The sequence below is a fragment of the Polyodon spathula genome, chromosome 42 (genome assembly GCF_017654505.1).
Source record: "Polyodon spathula isolate WHYD16114869_AA chromosome 42, ASM1765450v1, whole genome shotgun sequence".
In the NCBI taxonomy this organism is placed as follows: domain Eukaryota; kingdom Metazoa; phylum Chordata; class Actinopteri; order Acipenseriformes; family Polyodontidae; genus Polyodon; species Polyodon spathula.
In genome coordinates, this window is record NC_054575.1 from 3,150,546 (window position 1) to 3,169,963 (window position 19,418).

At 43.7% G+C, this 19,418-nt stretch overlaps 1 protein-coding gene across 4 annotated transcripts; it reads right to left on the minus strand.

Moving 5' to 3' along the window:
- Nucleotides 1-717: 717 nt before the first annotated feature.
- Nucleotides 718-19,336, minus strand: LOC121305144 (glycine-rich cell wall structural protein). Of its 4 annotated transcripts, none has more exons than XM_041236678.1 (28): nucleotides 19,281-19,336; nucleotides 18,178-18,222; nucleotides 17,905-17,970; nucleotides 17,572-17,613; nucleotides 16,183-16,224; nucleotides 16,055-16,087; nucleotides 14,408-14,470; nucleotides 13,822-13,866; nucleotides 13,431-13,466; nucleotides 12,524-12,559; nucleotides 12,274-12,327; nucleotides 12,087-12,137; nucleotides 11,655-11,729; nucleotides 11,071-11,112; nucleotides 10,315-10,374; nucleotides 8,312-8,338; nucleotides 8,056-8,103; nucleotides 7,815-7,874; nucleotides 7,645-7,701; nucleotides 6,832-6,996; nucleotides 6,132-6,209; nucleotides 5,950-6,006; nucleotides 4,901-4,960; nucleotides 4,636-4,680; nucleotides 3,242-3,478; nucleotides 2,077-2,121; nucleotides 1,393-1,446; nucleotides 718-986 (listed from the first exon to the last, which is right to left on the minus strand). In XM_041236678.1, exons 1-28 carry the CDS (start codon nucleotides 19,303-19,305, stop codon nucleotides 982-984), a joined length of 1,653 nt encoding a protein of 550 aa, XP_041092612.1. In that variant the 5' UTR covers nucleotides 19,306-19,336; the 3' UTR covers nucleotides 718-981. The 4 variants fall into 4 exon arrangements, with proteins under 4 accessions (XP_041092612.1, XP_041092611.1, XP_041092614.1 ...); XM_041236677.1 differs by having other exon boundaries at nucleotides 5,938-6,006; XM_041236680.1 differs by lacking the exon at nucleotides 3,242-3,478 and having other exon boundaries at nucleotides 5,938-6,006.
- Nucleotides 19,337-19,418: the final 82 nt, after the last annotated feature.

Below are 19,418 nucleotides of genomic sequence, written 5' to 3' on the forward strand. Positions count from 1 at the left end.
CCGACTGAAATTGGACTGAAAAACTACAGCTCCCAAGCATGCTTCTTTATTCTAGAAAGTACACTGAGACAAAAAAAAAAAATAGATGGTTTCAAAATTTTTTATTAAAAACGAGAGTTATTCAGATAGAGCTGCTCTGCTGGACTCAGTTTAGTTTCAGTAACACTGTTGAAGGCACTAGAGCCCCAAACTAGAGCTGCTCTGCTGGACTCAGTTTAGTTTCAATAACGCTGATGAAGACACTAGAGCCCCAAACTAGAGCTGCTCTGCTGGACTCAGTTTAGTTTCAGTAACACTGTTGAAGGCACTAGAGCCCCAAACTAGAGCTGGGGGGACAGTTCGAGAGGGGGGTACAGTCCTGTTTTTTGGGGTCTCGTGATCACATCAAGCCCTAACACTTTACAGAAAGACACACGACAATAAAACAAAAAAAAATATGTTGCTCTTGTCCGAGATTGATATTTATTACAGTGAATGAAGTTGACAGCCATGCTTGTAGTTTGCACGGATGAGAGATTAAAAAGCACGTAAAAAAACACAAATAAACAGCTGTTATGGCGCGCCAGTACTCCTCCCCTTCCTGTCCCCCCCCCCCCCCCCCCCCCCCCCCCCCCCCCCCCCCCCCCCCCCCCCCATTCCCCCCCCCCATGGTCTCCTCTCTCCACACTGCCTGTCTATAGGAAAGAGATCTCTTCCTGTCACTTCCCCCCCCCCCCCCCCCCCCCCCCCCCTTTGTAAAGATAGATTCTGGGAGTTTTTTGGGGCGTCTTTTTGTAATTAAAAAAAATAAGAATTGTAATTCAGCAGTGATTGAAATGTCTCTTGTGCACGGTTGAGAGATATACAAAGTAAAGACAACACATTATTAAAAAAAAAAAACATCAATTAAAAAAACACAATATATATAAAGATGTTATTGCTCGCACAGTAGAAAAACAAAACAAAAAATAAAAAATTTGGATCGCCAGTTGGTTGTGGAAATCAGCCTGCCGGGACGACAAAAGAGAGAGAGAGAGAGGGAGAGGGAGAGAGAGAGAGGAGGGGGGAGGAGAGAGAGGGAGAGAGGAGAGGGAAAGAGGAGAGAGAAAGAGAGGGAAAGGGAGAGACAGGAGGGGAGGAGAGAGAGAAAATGGTCAGCTTAATGTATTGTTCTCGTTCTATTCATATCAGGAATTTAACTGCACGTTCCGAGTGACTCTGGGTTCTGTCGCTCCTCCACTAATTGAGTTTCTGATCATTTAAAAAAATTCGCCTTTCACCCGGCTTTGAGAAGCTTGCCTGGAGAACGTTAACAGCCGGGCGCTGACCAGGCCTTCTGTGTGAGCAAGGTGAATCTCTAAGGGTTACACATGTTGCCCAGACCAAACCAACTATCCTACATCTTTAGCATACCTCTGTATCCGTTGCCCAGGAAACCGTTTAGTCCATATTTTCCTTCTTTGCCTCCTAAACCCCCCCCCAAAAAAACCCAAAGGAAATAAAATTAAACTTTAAAACAGACAAGAGAACTCAACACTGCAGAGCTGTATAGAGGTCTATAGGAAAGAGATCTCCACTCTCAACATTGCAGAGCTGTATAGAGGTCTATAGGAAAGAGAGCTCCACTCTCAACACTGCAGAGCTGTATAGAGGTCTATAGGAAAGAGATCTCCACTCTCAACACTGCAGAGCTGTATAGAGGTCTATAGGAAAGAGATCTCCACTCTCAACACTGCAGAGCTGTATAGAGGTCTATAGGAAAGAGATCTCCACTCTCAACACTGCAGAGCTGTATAGAGGTCTATAGGAAAGAGATCTCCACTCTCAACACTGCAGAGCTGTATAGAGGTCTATAGGAAAGAGATCTCCACTCTCAACACTGCAGAGCTGTATAGAGGTCTATAGGAAAGAGATCTCCACTCTCAACACTGCAGAGCTGTATAGAGGTCTATAGGAAAGAGATCTCCACTCTCAACACTGCAGAGCTGTATAGAGGTCTCTTGTTTTCTAAGTTCATGGCAGGGCAGGTTCTCTGACAGAGGTCATATTTTCTAAATAAAATGATTATATATTTATATATAAGATTTAGTGACTCACCGTAGGGGCCTTGAACCTGGGGGGCTCCCAGCTGCCCATTATAGCCTGAAACACGGCAAGCACACATTAACAACACACAGCAACACACGGCAACACACGCGGGCAGTTTTCTGTAGCGCACACACGCTTATCTCCCCTTTTTGAAAGTTGTGAATTAAGTCTGTGAGAGAATGTCCACTGTCTGTCTGTCTGAGTCTGTCTGTCTGTGTCTCTCTGTGTCTGTCTGTCTAGTCCCCAATTCTCTGTTTTTATTAAGCAGAGCAAGGTAACTAAAAGCATTTTTCTACAAAGCTGAAAATCCACACTCAAAGGCAACAGCCAAGATTTTAGCCAAGATTTTCCAATCTTTCCTTATAACAGACACCGGTCTCCCAAACCCCATTCTGCATTGTCTGAGGAGGAATTCAAATTCCTCATTCATAACTATTACACAACGAATAATGCTATACTGTGAAATACTAAAAATAAACGTAAAGAATTCCACGACAAACATTTAGACTAGAAGCCTTTCTCAGTGTCTTCGGTGTTAGTCATTGAATTGACACTGAAGACGCTGAGAAAGACTTCTAGTGGAAACGTTTTGCCTTTGAATTGACACTGAAGACGCTGAGAAAGACTTCTAGTGGAAACGTTTGCTGTTGAATTTTGAGAAAGTTGAGGAAAAGTTTGCTAAAATCTTGCTCGTTCTGTTTTTGAGTTCATCATCGGTGAATGGGGCATGTGTAGGGTTAGCTGGCTGGCAGTGGTTTGGCAAGCTTAGCATTGCACCCCAATGTTTTTGCCTCTAAAAGCCACTCTTCTCTTCAAAATTCCAGAGTTATATTAAACGCTGTGTGCACTTTCTCTTCTCACTGTCTCTTTCTCCTCCTCATCCTCTTCTCTCTACATCACTCCTCTCTCCCCATCTCTCCTCTCCCCATCTCACACCCTCTCAACCCCTCATCCCCCTTCTCTGTCCTCCTCTCCCACTCTCTCCTCATCTGACACCCTCTCTCCTCTCCCTTTCCCCTCTCTCTCCTCCTCCCTCCCATCTCTTTCCACTCTCTCTCCTTCCCCTCCTCTCTCTCCTCATCTCACACCCTCTCCTCCCCTCCCTCCTTCTCTCCCCTCACACCCTCTCCTCCCCCTCTTCTCTTTCTCTCTCCCCTCTCACTGTCTCTCATACCTTTCTTGCATGTTTTTTTCGGTCCTTTGTTTTGTCCCTTGTATTGGGGATTGTATTGTGCATTCAGCTGTGCATTCAATTGCGCATTCAGCAGGGGGTGGTTATACAGCGATTTTGCCTGCTCCTCTAACTTCGCCTGCAGCTGCAGCTGGGATTGGGAATGGGAGTCTGGACTGGGAATACTGGTGCCGTCACTGCCAAGGTCTGCTGGGAGGGAGGGGTCACTGGTTTTGGGACCTGATAAGATGGGGAGGGGGAGGATTAAAGAAGCAGGGAGCAAGAATTGAGGGTTTGGGATCGGGGGGGGGGGGGTTCGCGATTCGGGATGTGGTCAGACAAAACAAAAAACAAAATCTGAATTAATATCAGCAACTAATGATATGTGTTTGTGTAAATACAATGTAATTCAATACAGTCTAGTCTAGTGATCTCAAACTGCAGTTCCAGTGTAATTCAATACAGTCTAGTCTAGTGATCTCAAACTGCAGTTCCAATGCAATTACAATACAGTCTAGTCTAGTGATCTCAAACTGCAGTTCCAGTGTAATTCAATACAGTCTAGTCTAGCGATCTCAAACTGCAGTTCCAATGCGATTCAATACAGTCTAGTCTAGTGATCTCAAACTGCAGTTCCAGTGTAATTCAATACAGTCTAGTCTAGTGATCTCAAACTGCAGTTCCAATGCGATTCAATACAGTCTAGTCTAGTGATCTCAAACTGCAGTTCCAATGCAATTCAATACAGTCTAGTCTAGTGATCTCAAACTGCAGTTCCAATGCAATTCAATACAGTCTAGTCTAGTGATCTCAAACTGCAGTTACAATGCAATTCAATACAGTCTAGTCTAGTGATCTCAAACTGCAGTTACAATGTAATTCAATACAGTCTAGTCTAGTGATCTCAAACTGCAGTTACAATGCAATTCAATACAGTCTAGTCTAGTGATCTCAAACTGCAGTTCCAATGCAATTCAATACAGTCTAGTCTAGTGATCTCAAACTGCAGTTCCAATGCAATTCAATACAGTCTAGTCTAGTGATCTCAAACTGCAGTTCCAATGCAATTCAATACAGTCTAGTCTAGTGATCTCAAACTGCAGTTCCAATGCGATTCAATACAGTCTAGTCTAGTGATCTCAAACTGCAGTTCCAATGCGATTCAATACAGTCTAGTCTAGTGATCTCAAACTGCAGTTCCAATGCAATTCAATACAGTCTAGTCTAGTGATCTCAAACTGCAGTTCCAATGCAATTCAATACAGTCTAGTCTAGTGATCTCAAACTGCAGTTCCAATGCAATTCAATACAGTCTAGTCTAGTGATCTCAAACTGCAGTTCCAGTGTAATTCTCATATCTATTTATTTATCCTTCTTTCTTTTGCTTTCATTCTTGCCTGCTGGTTCTGTGTCACCATTCATGTAGCCCATGCCTCCATAGCCTGAGGGAGAGATGGAGAGAGGAAAGGAGAGAGGGACAGATGGAGAGAGGAAAGGAGAGAGGGAGAGACACAAGTTTGTTCAGTCATCTTACAGTGAATATATTTTCGATCAAGCTCCATTGATATGAATGCAAGTCACAATAAACCTTTCACCCCATTCCTCTCCCCTCCACTCCTTTCCCCTCTCCCCCTCTCCTCTCTCCCCCTTCTCTCCCCTCACCGTATTTTTCTGATGATTTCTCCTCCCCCCCTTCATAGGGCTGGACTCCCCCATAGGGGCCTGTGGGAGACAGAGTGCAGCTTTAATACAGGCAGGCAGGGGAAGCTGGGCTGGTTTAATACAGGCAGGCAGGGGAAGCTGGGCTGGTTTAATACAGGCTGGCAGGGGAAGCTGGGCTGGTTTAATACAGGCTGGGCTGGTTTAATACAGGCAGGCAGGGGAAGCTGGGCTGGTTTAATACAGGCAGGCAGGGGAAGCTGGGCTGGTTTAATACAGGCAGGCAGGGGAAGCTGGGCTGGTTTAATACAGGCAGGCAGGGGAAGCTGGGCTGGTTTAATACAGGCAGGCAGGGGAAGCTGGGCTGGTTTAATACAGGCAGGCAGGGGAAGCTGGGCTGGTTTAATACAGGCTGGGCTGGTTTAATACAGGCAGGCAGGGGAAGCTGGGCTGGTTTAATACAGGCAGGCAGGGGAAGCTGGGCTGGTTTAATACAGGCAGGCAGGGGAAGCTGGGCTGGTTTAATACAGGCAGGCAGGGGAAGCTGGGCTGGTTTAATACAATCTGGGCTGGTTTAATACAGGCAGGCAGGGGAAGCTGGGCTGGTTTAATACAGGCAGGCAGGGGAAGCTGGGCTGGTTTAATACAGGCTGGGCTGGTTTAATACAGGCAGGCAGGGGAAGTTGGGCTGGTTTTGTTTTAGACTGGTTTTGAAATCTGTAACTTTAACAGTTCAGAGAGATTACAGGAATTGCACTGTGCAGCAACACCAGAACATGAATGAAACTAAGGAGAGAGACAGTGAGACAGAGAGACAGACACAGAGACAGGCACTAAGACAGAGAGATAGTGACACAGACAGAGAGATAGTGAAACAGAGAGACAGACATAGAGACACTCAGACATGGACATGCTCTACTGAGATGGACAGACAGACACCGTATTCAGACAGACAGTCACAGATACAGAGACAGACAGATACAGACACAGACAGTCACAGAGACAGACACATAGATAGATAGACAGACAGACAGACAGACCGATTGCCTCACCATCCAGTCCAACTGGCATAACTGGGGCTCCATTGTAGGGAAGCTGTCCGGCGCCCCCTAATGGACAGGGAGAGAATCACAGTTATTATTATTTATTTATTTATTTATTTATTTATTTATTTATTCAATTCATGAAGTTTACTGTTTTTAATATTCACATTGGTAACAGGAAGTGACCTCACCGTATTTGGCTGCAGAAGGTTCCACTCCCAAACCGCCCGGGAGGAAGGGTTGAGCGTCATAGGGAGGCTGAGCTCCGCCTACAACAGGAAGTGAGGGAGAGGAAGACAGGAAGTGGTCAGGAGAACTGTCCTTCTAGACGTGAAAACAGAACACACACACACACACACACACACACACACACACACACACAAACACACACTGTTATTAGTCATAACTAGAAGAAGTTGAGAAAGCAATCAAGCAGTTTACACGTGTCTGTCTGTCTGTCTGTCTGTCTGTCTGTCTGTGTCTGTCTGTCTGTGTGTGACTGTCTGTCTGTCTGCCTGCCTGCCTGCCTGCCTGCCTGCCTGCCTGCCTGCTGCCTGTCTGCCTGCCTGCCTGTCTGTCTGTCTGTCTGCCTGCCTGCCTGCCTGCCTGCCTGCCTGCCTGCCTGCCTGCCTGCCTGCCTGCCTGTCTGTCTGTGTGTGACTGTCTGTCTGTCTGCCTGCCTGCCTGTCTGTCTGTCTGTCTGCCTGCCTGCCTGCCTGCCTGTCTGTCTGTGTGTGACTGTCTGCCTGCCTGCCTGCCTGCCTGCCTGTGCCTGTCTGTCTGTCTGTCTGCCTGCCTGTCTGCCTGTCTGTCTGTCTGCCTGTCTGTCTGTGTGTGACTGTCTGCCTGCCTGTGAGATACTGGGAGGCTGTGGTTTGACTGGCCCCTCACCGTATTTTCCCAGTCCGGTGTCAGGCCCCAGTCCGGCCGGCACCACTGGCTGTCCTCCATAGGGAAGCTGACCTTCTCCGTAATTCCCACCCTTCCCATCAGCTCCCAGTCCGGCCGGGAGGAGGGGCTGAGCACCATAGGGATAGGGGCCTGGACCGGCTCCCCCTGAGAGAGGAGAGAGAGAGATTACACAAGAGTGTGTGTGTGTGTGTGTGTATTCATGTCAGTGTGTATCTCAGAGTGAGTGTGTGTGTGTGTGTGTGTCAGTGTGTATCTCAGAGTGAGTGTGTGTATCTCAGAGTGTGTGTGTGTATCTCAGAGTGTGTGTGTGTATCTCAGAGTGAGTGTGTGTATCTGCATCTATCTGTACTCATAGGTGTGTGTGTATCTCAGTGTGCGTGTGTGTTTGTGGTATTCACAGTGTGTATCTCACAGTGAGTGTAGTGTATCTCAGTCATAATGTAGTGTGCACTCACACACATATAGTGTATTCACACACACACACATAAGTCTCTCAGACACACGTGTGTGTGTGTGTGTGTGTGTGTGTGTGTGTGTATCTCAGAGTGTGTGTGTGTATCTCAGAGTGTGTGTGTATCTCAGAGTGTGTGTGTGTGTGTGTGTGTGTGTGTGTGTGTGTGTATCTCAATGAGTGTGTATCTCAGAGTGTGTGTGTATCTCAGAATGTGTGTGTGTGTGTGTATCTCAGTGTGTGTGTGTGTATCTCAGAGTGTGTGTGTGTGGTGTGTGTGGTGTGTGTTGTATCTCAGAGTGTGTGTGTGTGTGTGTGTGTGTGTATTTTGGGGGTCTCACCATATTTATCTTGTTCTGCTCCAATACCCGTGGGACCACCGTTGCCATAGAGACCGCCTATTATGGGATAGAGAAGAGGAACCTTTCAAACATCCAATTGGACCGCACACGTGGCATCTGCTGTTCCTAATGTAAGATTTTGCCATGGGGGGGGGTGGGGGGGTCTTTACCTGCTCCCTTTCCTGCCTTCGCTCCAAGACCAGCTCCATCAGCCAACAAACTGGGGTACCCTAGCACAGGAAAACACACCCAGTCAAGAGAGACAGCACACAGACACACAGATACAATGGGGCGAGGCTGCTAGAATGGGACCACAGTGTGCTATTCAGATGACAGACAGACAGACAGACAGACAGACAGACAGACAGACAGACAGACAGCTGACTGACAGGTCCAAATGGACAGGTTTACCGTTGCCGTATCCCGGCTGCACTCCCCCTCCATAGCCATTACCATAGCCTGCAGAGAGGACAAAATATTAGGAACACCTGCCATATGCAACACTCACTGACTCTACATGCCAGGTGAATACAGACAGACAGACAGCTAGACAGACAGACAAACGAACAATTAGATAGATGCATTATTAGGCAGACATACAGACAGAAGACTGACAGATATTCAAACAGACAGACACAAATGCAGACAGACAGACTGACAGACAGACCTGCTGCTTGTGGAACTCCAGCCTGACCTGTTAGAATAAGACATTGAAATAGTTAATTATTATTTATAATAATAATAATAATAATAATAATAATAATAATAATAATAATAATAACAACAGCAGTAACAGTAACAGTAAAATCTCTTTACCTGCTCCCTTTCCTGCCTTCGCTCCAAGACCAGCTCCATCAGCCAACAAACTGGGGTACCCTAGCACAGGAAAACACACCCAGTCAAGACAGACAGCACACAGACACACAGATACAGTGGGGTGAGGCTAGTTGAATGGGACCACAGTGGGCTGACTATACCCTCAATGATCTTCAATGGCAATGCAGAGAGACAGTGGCACTGCAATAGTGGGTCTGTATTACACTGAGGGGCAATGGTTTCACTAGCCCAGCGCCTACAATCAGGTTACCGGCAGCTGCAATGGGGTGAGGCTGCTAGAATGGGACCACAGCGTGGTATTCAGATGACAGACAGACATACAGACAGACAGGTTTACCGTTGCCGTATCCCGGCTGCACTCCCCCTCCATAGCCATTACCATAGCCTGCGGAGAGGACAAAATATTAGGAACACCTGCCATATGCAACACTCACTGACTCTACATGCCAGGTGAATACAGACAGACAGACAGACAGACAGCTAGACAGACAGACAAACGAACAATTAGATAGATGCATTATTAGGCAGACATACAGACAGAAGACTGACAGATATTCAAACAGACAGACACAAATGCAGACAGACAGACTGACAGACATACCTGCTGCTTGTGGAACCTCCAGCCTGACCTGTTAGAATATAAGACCAGTGAAATAAGTTATTATTATTTATAATTATAATAATAATAATAATAATAATAACAACAGCAGTAGCAGTAACAGTAAGAATCTCTCTCTCTCTCTCTCTCTCTCTCTCTCTCTCTCTCTCTCTCTCTCTCCTCTCTCAATACACTCCTCAATCGCCTGGGTAAGCACCCCCTCCATTACCATAGCCTGAAACACAGAGAGGAGTCACACAATACACTCTCAATACAGACTCTATCCACTCTTAATCCACTCCCAAAACACTCTCAATACAGTCTACATCCACTCTTAATCCACTACCAATACACTCTCAATACAGTCTCCATCCACTCTCAATCCACTCTTAATCCACTCCCAACACACTCTCAATACACTCTCAACACAGTCTCCATCCACTCTCAATCCACTCTCAATACAGTCTCCATCCACTCTTAATCCAATCCCAATACACTCTCAATACACTCTCAACACAGTCTCCATCCACTCTCAATCCACTCCCAATACACTCTCAATACAGTCTCCATCCACTCTTAATCCACTCCCAATACACTCTCAATACACTCTCAACACAGTCTCCATCCACTCTCAATCCACTCTCAACACACTCTCAATGCAGTCTCAATCCACTCCCAATACACTCTCCATCCACTCTCAATACACTCCTAACACACTCTCAACAAAGTCTCCATCCACTCTCAATCCACTCCCAATACTCTCCCAATACACTCTCAATACACTCCCAATACACTCTCAATACACTCTCCGTACAGTCTCACTCTAGTCTCAATCTACAGCATGAAATCAGAGAGCTGTAGATCCAGACTGAATCCAGATTGACACTCAATCTGGACACACTCCACATTCACACTCCACATTTAATCCACAATCATTTCACATGCATGCACTCCAGGCTCGACTAATGCAATCCTACAGACAGACCGACAGACACACATGCAAAAACAGACAGACACACACACACACACACAGACACACAGACACAGACTTGGCTCTCAGAAAGACAGACCTGCAGGTTTGGCTTTGCCGGCTTGAGGAATCCCAGCTTGACCTGAGAGGACAGACAGTGAATATTATTACTGGTGTTACTGTTACTAGTACATTTTTATCTCTCTCTCTCTCTCTCTCTCTCTCTCTCTCTCTCTCTCTCTCTCTCTCTCTCTCTCTCTCTCACCGTTTCCGTATCCATTACCTAGCCCAGCACCTGGGTAAGCACCCCCTCCGTTACCATAGCCTGAAACACAGAGAGGAGTCACACAATCCACTCTCAATACAGACTCTATTCACTCTTAATCCACTCCCAATACACTCTCAATACACTCTCAATACAGTCTCTATCCACTCTCAATCCACTCTTAATCCACTCTCAATACACTCTCAATAGTCTCAATTCACTCCCAATACACTCTCCATCCACTCTCAATACACTCCCAATCTACTCTCAACACACTCTCAATGCAGTCTCAATCCACTCTCAATACAGTCTCAATTCACTCCCAATACAGTCTCAATACAGTCTCAATACAGTCTCAACACACTCTCAATCAACTCTCCATACACTATCAATACACTCTCAATACAGTCTCAATACACTCCCAACACACTCTCAACACACTCTCAATACAGTCTCAATTCACTCCCAATACAGTCTCAATTCACTCTCAATACACTCTCAACACACTCTCAATCAACTCTCCATACAGTCTCAATACACTCCCAATCCACTCTCAACACACTCTCGATACACTCTCAATCTACAGCATGAAACCAGAGAGTTATAGATCCAGACTGAATCCAGATTGATATTAAATCTGGACTCACTCCACATTTAATCCACAATCATTTCCGATACATTTACTCACGATCTGATTAACTCAATCCTACAGATAGACAGACAGACATAGACAGACACACAGACAGACAGACAGACCTGCAGGTTTGGCTTTGCCAGCTTGAGGAATCCCAGCTTGACCTGAGAGGATAGACAGTGAATATTATTACTAGCGTTACTGTTACCAACACAGTCAAAAAATCTATATAAACATAATTTAGATATTTTACTTAATCAAAGAAACTACAAAATGATGTCGCAAAAGTATACTGGCAGCCATAATAGTAGTACAGTGAGTATTTCATGTTAGATTTCAAAATGGAACAAGGGAACATTATTCAGCAGCTTTCACTGGACTCTATGAAGCTGAGGGAGTTCATTCTATATAGAGGGGGTGTAATTCAATATGTTAACAAGGGAACATTATTCAGCAGCTTTCACTGGACTCTATGAAGCTGAGGGAGTTCATTCTATATAGAGGGGGTGCAATTCAATATGTTAACAAGGGAACATTATTCAGCAGCTTTCACTGGACTCTATGAAGCTGAATTAGTTTGTTCTATAGAGTTCACTAAAACAGTTTGGAAAATGTCTAAAAAATAATGAATTTATGATTTATGATTTTTTCAATCGATCAATGGTGTACCGATTGATCAGTTTTCCGACCCTAACTGTTGACTCACCATTCCCATAAGGAGCTCTGTAGCCATTTCCCAATCCAGCCCCGGGATAAGCACCCCCACCGTTCCCATATCCGGCTGGAGAGGAGAAACAAATAGTATATTTAATTTCCCACATTCCACAGTCACTCCAGATTCACTCTGGATTAGACCCAGTGTGAACACGCCTAAACCAGATTGAATTCAGAGTCACTCCAATTGTAAAAATATCTACAGGAAAAACTGTACAAATGCCTTCATCAGTGTAGCGTGCATGCGTGCGTGCGTGTGTGTGTGTGTGTGTGTGTGTGTGCGTGCGTGTGTGTGCGTGTCTGCGTGCGTGTGTGTGCGTGTTTCTCCTCCTGTTTGTTCGTTTGTTGCGTGATATTATAGGCAGTTCATCTATAGCTGAGATATTCTGGAAGTGTCTGTGATGCAGGAGAGGTCAAAGGTTACCTTGTTTTCCAGCCTTGGCTCCCAGTCCAGTGGGGACCCCAGCTCCGGCGCCTACAAGTGGAGAAAGAGGGAATTGACACAAAGTTAGAAACAGAGGGCTACAATAACACAACGAAGCAAGCTGGGACTCAAAAAGTAAGGTTTCAACCCTAGAACACAAATCAAATCAGGAGATCTCAGTACCTACCATAGCCTGGCTGCAGACCTCCATTGGGATAGCCTCCAGCTCCAGCACCGTATCCTGGAGACAGAGAGACAGGGAGAGAGAGGGAGAGGGAGAAGGGGGGTAAAGAGAGAGAGAGAGGGGAGGGAGAAGAGGGGGAGAAGGGAGGAGAGAGAGAAGGGTTAGGGAGGGAGGGTTACTTTCTAGTTGTTTATTTGTAAAACTCAGAGTGAGAGACAGACAGACAGGCAGGCAGGCAGACAGACAGCTATACCTGCTTTGGGTCCCTTTCCAGCCATCACCCCAGGACCTAGAACAACACAAGAGAGCGATCAGATGCTTTCTTTCTTTCTTCCTTTCTCGTTGAAGAAACATGCACTGTTAGAAATGATAGTTTAAAAGATGAACTGTTTAGTTTTATAGCTGTTTGTATTTGGGTTTCATTTAGTTACTTAGTAAAAAGACAGTTTGCGTTTGATATTAATTACTGGAGCTGGAAGACAGATGGTGAGGGCCATTTGAAAGGGAACCCTGTGGTTGGTCAGAGAGAACACTTTGAGGGGGCTAAAACCATCTCCTCCCTTCTCTTTATAACATCAGGGTTTCCTGAGTGGAACATCAAACAGGTTTTGATGTTACAACAGACTACAGAATAATCTTTATTTTTATATAGCGCCTTTCATAGCGCACCACCCTCACAAAGCGCTTTACAAGAGGCTAGGGCGTGTGTGAGCTATGTAACAGCTGTAGAGTCGCTTACAACAGCGTCTCACCCCAAAGACGCAGCGCAAGGAGGTTCAGTGACTCGCTCGGGGGTCACACACAGGGAGTCAGTGGCTGAGCTGGGATTTGAACCCGGGTCCTGCTGGTTACAAACCCGTTTCTATAACCACTGGACCCACGCAGCCTCCTGATCACACAGACTGTATTCTGATAGAGTAAGAAACAAGGGGTGATGTCTAAGAGAAGCTGTATTAAATCCCAAAACTGTAGTGACTTGTCGATTCTGTTTTGAGCTGTGCTTAGGGGAAACCGAAAGCCAAAATTCCAGCACCCACTGCCCTGCTTACAGATGTCACCTTGTTGCGCTGTGTCTACGAGAGGGCAACTAGAACTGAAGAAATGAAATGATATACACTGTATTGAAGAAGAGACAGAAAACTCTGTGTTTGAATAAATACCTTGCTTCTGTGGCTTACCCCCAGCTCCACCATAGCCTGCAACACGAAAGAAATCAGCCCAGATTATAACGGCAGTCTGCTGCAGCGCACCCTGCTAACTCTTTTCAACGTTGTTTATGTGAAATGCAAATTAAATGCTTTTTTTTTTTTTTAATAGTGTTCTGGAATCTTCCTTGTAAAATCTGGATTTTTAAATTCGCAGCCTGCGCTAGTTTATCTTTAAAAATCCCTCGAGTTGTTTGCCTCTCGAGAGGTCATGTACTAATTTAAATAAGTTATATATATATATATAAGAAAAAAGCAAAGGATATTCTAGGTACTTAAAAAGGTAGAAAGGTAGAAAAAAGGTACACACACACACACACACACACACACACACACACACACACACCTCTGAGCTGTTGTCCTGCATAGGGGTATCCATTTCCTCTGTATCCTGTGGAAACACAAATCCACACTTTACACCAGTCACGGCACGCGTCCTTAAACCAGGGAAAGGGGGGGGGGGGTGTATCGCTTTGTTGTCATCGGTGTTGTTGTTTCTGTTCAATACGAAATGTCTGTATAGCACTGGGACAAACGCTCAGATCATTTCTAGACTCCCACCGAAAGCCTGTTTGAGTCTTTTTATTGATACAAATCCTTCAGAATGATCATAAAACATGATACAAAGCCAGGGGAGGGAGCCTGTAAGTAAGTAACAACCCACAGGGAAAGAAAAATATATGTGTATATATATATATATATATATATATATATATATATATATATATATATATATATATATATATATATATATATATATGTAATTCTTTTATATTCGAGTTGTATAAAATGTTTCATATGGGTACAACATATATAGCTCTTGTAAAGCAACATGTTTTAAAATGTATGAGCAATATAGAGAGTATATATTAAAAAATATTTGTTCCCCATATGAGAGAGGGGTGTTTGAATTGCACCCCCCACCCCCTTACCTGCTTTCTGCTTGCCTGCACCTGGCACACCCAGGCCCACTCCCAACTGTCCCAAACCAGGTCCTGAGAGACAAAAACAAGAGACCAATAACAGACTCCCATTGCACAGCAGTGTGATCCAGTCCAGGTTTTACTACCAGCTTGATCAGCTCCCAGTGTGTCTAGCTAACAAGCTCAGGTGTGTCTTATTATTGAACTCCTAGTGAAACCAGGGACTCTATGAAGCTGAGGGAGTTCATTCTATATAGAGGGGGTGCAATTCAATATGTTAACAAGGGAACATTATTCAGCAGCTTTCACTGGACTCTATGAAGCTGAGGGAGTTCATTCTATATAGAGGGGGTGCAATTCAATATGTTAACAAGGGAACATTATTCAGCAGCTTTCACTGGACTCTATGAAGCTGAGGGAGTTCATTCTATATAGAGGGGGTGCAATTCAATATGTTAACAAGGGAACATTATTCAGCAGCTTTCACTGGACTCTATGAAGCTGAGGGAGTTCATTCTATATAGAGGGGGTGCAATTCAATATGTTAACAAGGGAACATTATTCAGCAGCTTTCACTGGACTCTATGAAGCTGAGGGAGTTCATTCTATATAGAGGGGGTGCAATTCAATATGTTAACAAGGGAACATTATTCAGCAGCTTTCACTGGACTCTATGAAGCTGAGGGAGTTCATTCTATATAGAGGGGGTGCAATTCAATATGTTAACAAGGGAACATTATTCAGCAGCTTTCACTGGACTCTATGAAGCTGAGGGAGTTCATTCTATATAGAGGGGGTGCAATTCAATATGTTAACAAGGGAACATTATTCAGCAGCTTTCACTGGACTCTATGAAGCTGAGGGAGTTCATTCTATATAGAGGGGGTGCAATTCAATATGTTAACAAGGGAACATTATTCAGCAGCTTTCACTGGACTCTATGAAGCTGAGGGAGTTCATTCTATATAGAGGGGGTGCAATTCAATATGTTAACAAGGGAACATTATTCAGCAGCTTTCACTGGACTCTATGAAGCTGAGGGAGTTCATTCTATATAGAGGGGGTGCAATTCAATATGTTAACAAGGGAACATTATTCAGCAGCTTTCACTGGACTCTATGAAGCTGAGGGAGTTCATTCTATATAGAGGGGGTGCAATTCAATATGTTAACAAGGGAACATTATTCAGCAGCTTTCACTGGACTCTATGAAGCTGAGGGAGTTCATTCTATATAGAGGGGGTGCAATTCAATATGTTAACAAGGGAACATTATTCAGCAGCTTTCACTGGACTCTATGAAGCTGAGGGAGTTCATTCTATATAGAGGGGGTGCAATTCAATATGTTAACAAGGGAACATTATTCAGCAGCTTTCACTGGACTCTATGAAGCTGAGGGAGTTCATTCTATATAGAGGGGGTGCAATTCAATATGTTAACAAGGGAACATTATTCAGCAGCTTTCACTGGACTCTATGAAGCTGAGGGAGTTCATTCTATATAGAGGAGGTGCAATTCAATATGTTAACAAGGGAACATTATTCAGCAGCTTTCACTGGACTCTCTGAAGCTGAGGGAGTTCATTCTATATAGAGGGGGATGTTTCTGTCTTGGTCACATTGTTAATAATTATTTGATAGTGTAAAGCTTCACTCACCAGCTCCATAGCCAGGCTGAACACCACCATAGCCTGAAGAAAAGACAAAAATTGCTTAGAAAAACAATTCCATAAGTTCCATAAACCTTCAGCCATTTATTTATTTTTTACCTCCATTATCAACTCACCTGCTTTCATTGGTTTACCACCAGCCCCAGCACCATAGGGACCTGCAATTAATGAGAGCTTACTGTAAACTATACTGTAAACTATACTATAACCATACTGTAAACTATACTGTAAACTATACTGTAAACTTACTGTAAACTATACTGTAACCTTAGTGTAAACTATACTATAACCGTACTGTAAACTATACTGTAAACTATACTGTAAACTTACTGTAAACTTACTGTAAACTATACTGTAAACTATACTATAACCGTACTGTAAACTATACTGTAAACTTACTGTAAACTATACTGTAACCTTAGTGTTAACTATACTGTAAACTTACTATAAACTTACTGTAATCTATGCCCTAGACTATATTGTAAACTATGCTGTAAACTATCTGTAAACTATACTATAACCTTAGTGTAAACTATACTGTAAACTTACTGTAAACTATACTGTAAACTTACTGTAAACTACACTGTGTTTCAATACGAATCTTGCATTGTAACCCTGGACTGCCCTGTAACGCCTGTGTGAGTCGCCTGGGATAAAGCAATAATAATGATACAAATAAACTACAGAATGATATCGTAAAAAAATATAAGTCTACCGGAAGCCATAATAGCAGCACAGTGAGTATTTCATGTTAGATTTCAAAATGTCACATTTTTCCAGTCAGTTTTTTCAATGTTAAGTATCTGGAAAACTACAAAGCGCTGGGTGTGCAATTCAATATGTTAACAAGGGAACATTATTCAGCAGCTTTCACTGGACTCTATGAAGCTGAGGGAGTTCATTCTATATAGAGGGGGTGCAATTCAATATGTTAACAAGGGAACATTATTCAGCAGCTTTCACTGGACTCTATGAAGCTGAGGGAGTTCATTCTATATAGAGGGGGTGCAATTCAATATGTTAACAAGGGAACATTATTCAGCAGCTTTCACTGGACTCTATGAAGCTGAGGGAGTTCATTCTATATAGAGGGGGTGCAATTCAATATGTTAACAAGGGAACATTATTCAGCAGCTTTCACTGGACTCTATGAAGCTGAGGGAGTTCATTCTATATAGAGGGGGTGCAATTCAATATGTTAACAAGGGAACATTATTCAGCAGCTTTCACTGGACTCTATGAAGCTGAGGGAGTTCATTCTATATAGAGGGGGTGCAATTCAATATGTTAACAAGGGAACATTATTCAGCAGCTTTCACTGGACTCTATGAAGCTGAGGGGGTTCATTCTATATAGAGGGGGTGCAATTCAATATGTTAACAAGGGAACATTATTCAGCAGCTTTCACTGGACTCTATGAAGCTGAGGGAGTTCATTCTATACAGAGCGGGTAATAATATCAATAAGAGATCTTTGCACTAGTTAAAGAAATGTTTTAAACTCACCCAAACCTTGCTGAGGTAGCCCTCCGTAACCAGGGTAACGACCTGAAAATGAATGAACATTAGTTTGTACAAACTTATATTTACAGTCTCATGCAACGCTGGCTCTGAGGATCCCAACATTTTAATAACCACAGTTATATTAGTCACTTTTCTGTTGAGTCCCGCTGGCACAATCATGTCTATTTAATTATATAATCTATTTATCATAATCTATTTATCAATTTAATTTCTTTTATATTTCTATTTGTCGCACTGTCTGAAAAAAAAGTTAGTTAGTTCATCCAGAACTTTGATTATAACCCCCAGTTCTGCGTGAATGCCTCCCCAAGTTACCTCCTGCTTTGGCAGGCTTGGCTCCAACTCCATGCCCAGGCTGCAGTCCTTGAGGTAGGCCAGCTCCTGGGGTAAAAAAAAAATATATATATATATATTTTTTTTCTGCGTAATTACAACAGTGTAGGAAAAACTTGTTTTAAAGTAACTCAAGTGAATGATGAATTCTGTACACTTCTCTGCTTATAGGGGAGCCTGGAACTCATTGTGTGTGCGTGGACTGTATATTATATTTGAAAAATAAAATACAGTATGAATTTGAATGCGTCCTACCTCCAGCTTTCAACCCTGCCTGTCCCAGACCGATACCACCATTACCTGTGGAAGACAGACTGATGAGATGTAGTAACATAAACACACACACACACTGACACACACACACACACACACACACACACACACACACACACACACACACACACACACACACACACAGGTGTGACCTGTGTGTGTGTGGTGTGACTGTTTGGTGTGTGACTGTGGTGTGTAGTGTGTGTGACGTGTGTATGTTACACACACACACACACACACACACACACACACACACACACACACACACACACACACACACACACACACACACACACACACACACACACACACACACACACACTGACACACACACACACACACACACACACACACACACACTGACACACACACACACACACACACACACACACACACACACACACACACACACACACACACACACACACACACACACACACACACACACACACACACACACACACACACACACACACACACACACACACACACACACTGACACACACACACACACACACACACTGACACACACACACACCCACACACACACACACACACACACACACAACACACACACACTGACACACACACACTAACACACACACACTGACAGACACACACTGACACACACACACACACACACACACACACACTGACACACACACACTGACACACACACACACACACACACTCACAGACACACACTGACACAGACACACTCTGACAGCTATAATGCTCTTTATTGCAAATCATCATAAGTAAGATTTCCACTAGAAGTCTTTCTCAGTGTCTTCAGTGTGAATTCAATGGCAAACGTTTCCACTAGAAGTCTCTCTCAGTGTCTTCAGTGTCAATTCAATGGCAAACGTTTCCACTAGAAGTCTCTCTCAGTGTCTTCAGTGTCAATTCAACGGCAAACGTTTTGAACTAATCCCAGTGAAACGGTCAGTGGCTGAATTTTACGAAGCTGCTCTCAGTATTTCTAAACCAGAGATGAAGAGAGGCCCTAGTCTTTATCGCAAAAGCTTGTGAGTTACTTAAAGGAGCAGGTGCAAATAATTTGAGCTTCTAATTTAACTTCTCACCTTTAATCGCTGATGGCATGAACATGCGACCAAGAGCTCCATTTCCATGAGGCTTCACTCCTGAGAAAGAAAAAAAGATTATTATTATTATTATTATTATATTATTATTATTATTATTATTATTATTATTATTATTAT

Coding starts and splice junctions, on each gene's coding strand:
- LOC121305144 (XM_041236677.1), bottom strand. CDS start 19,305: ATGTTCATGCCATCAGCGATTAAAG. Junction 12,138..12,273: donor AGGTCTGCAGCCAGGCTATG/GTAGGTACTGAG, acceptor CTCCACTTGTAG/GCGCCGGAGCTGGGGTCCCC. Junction 6,210..6,831: donor CACCGGACTGGGAAAATACG/GTGAGGGGCCAG, acceptor TTCCTGTTGTAG/GCGGAGCTCAGCCTCCCTAT.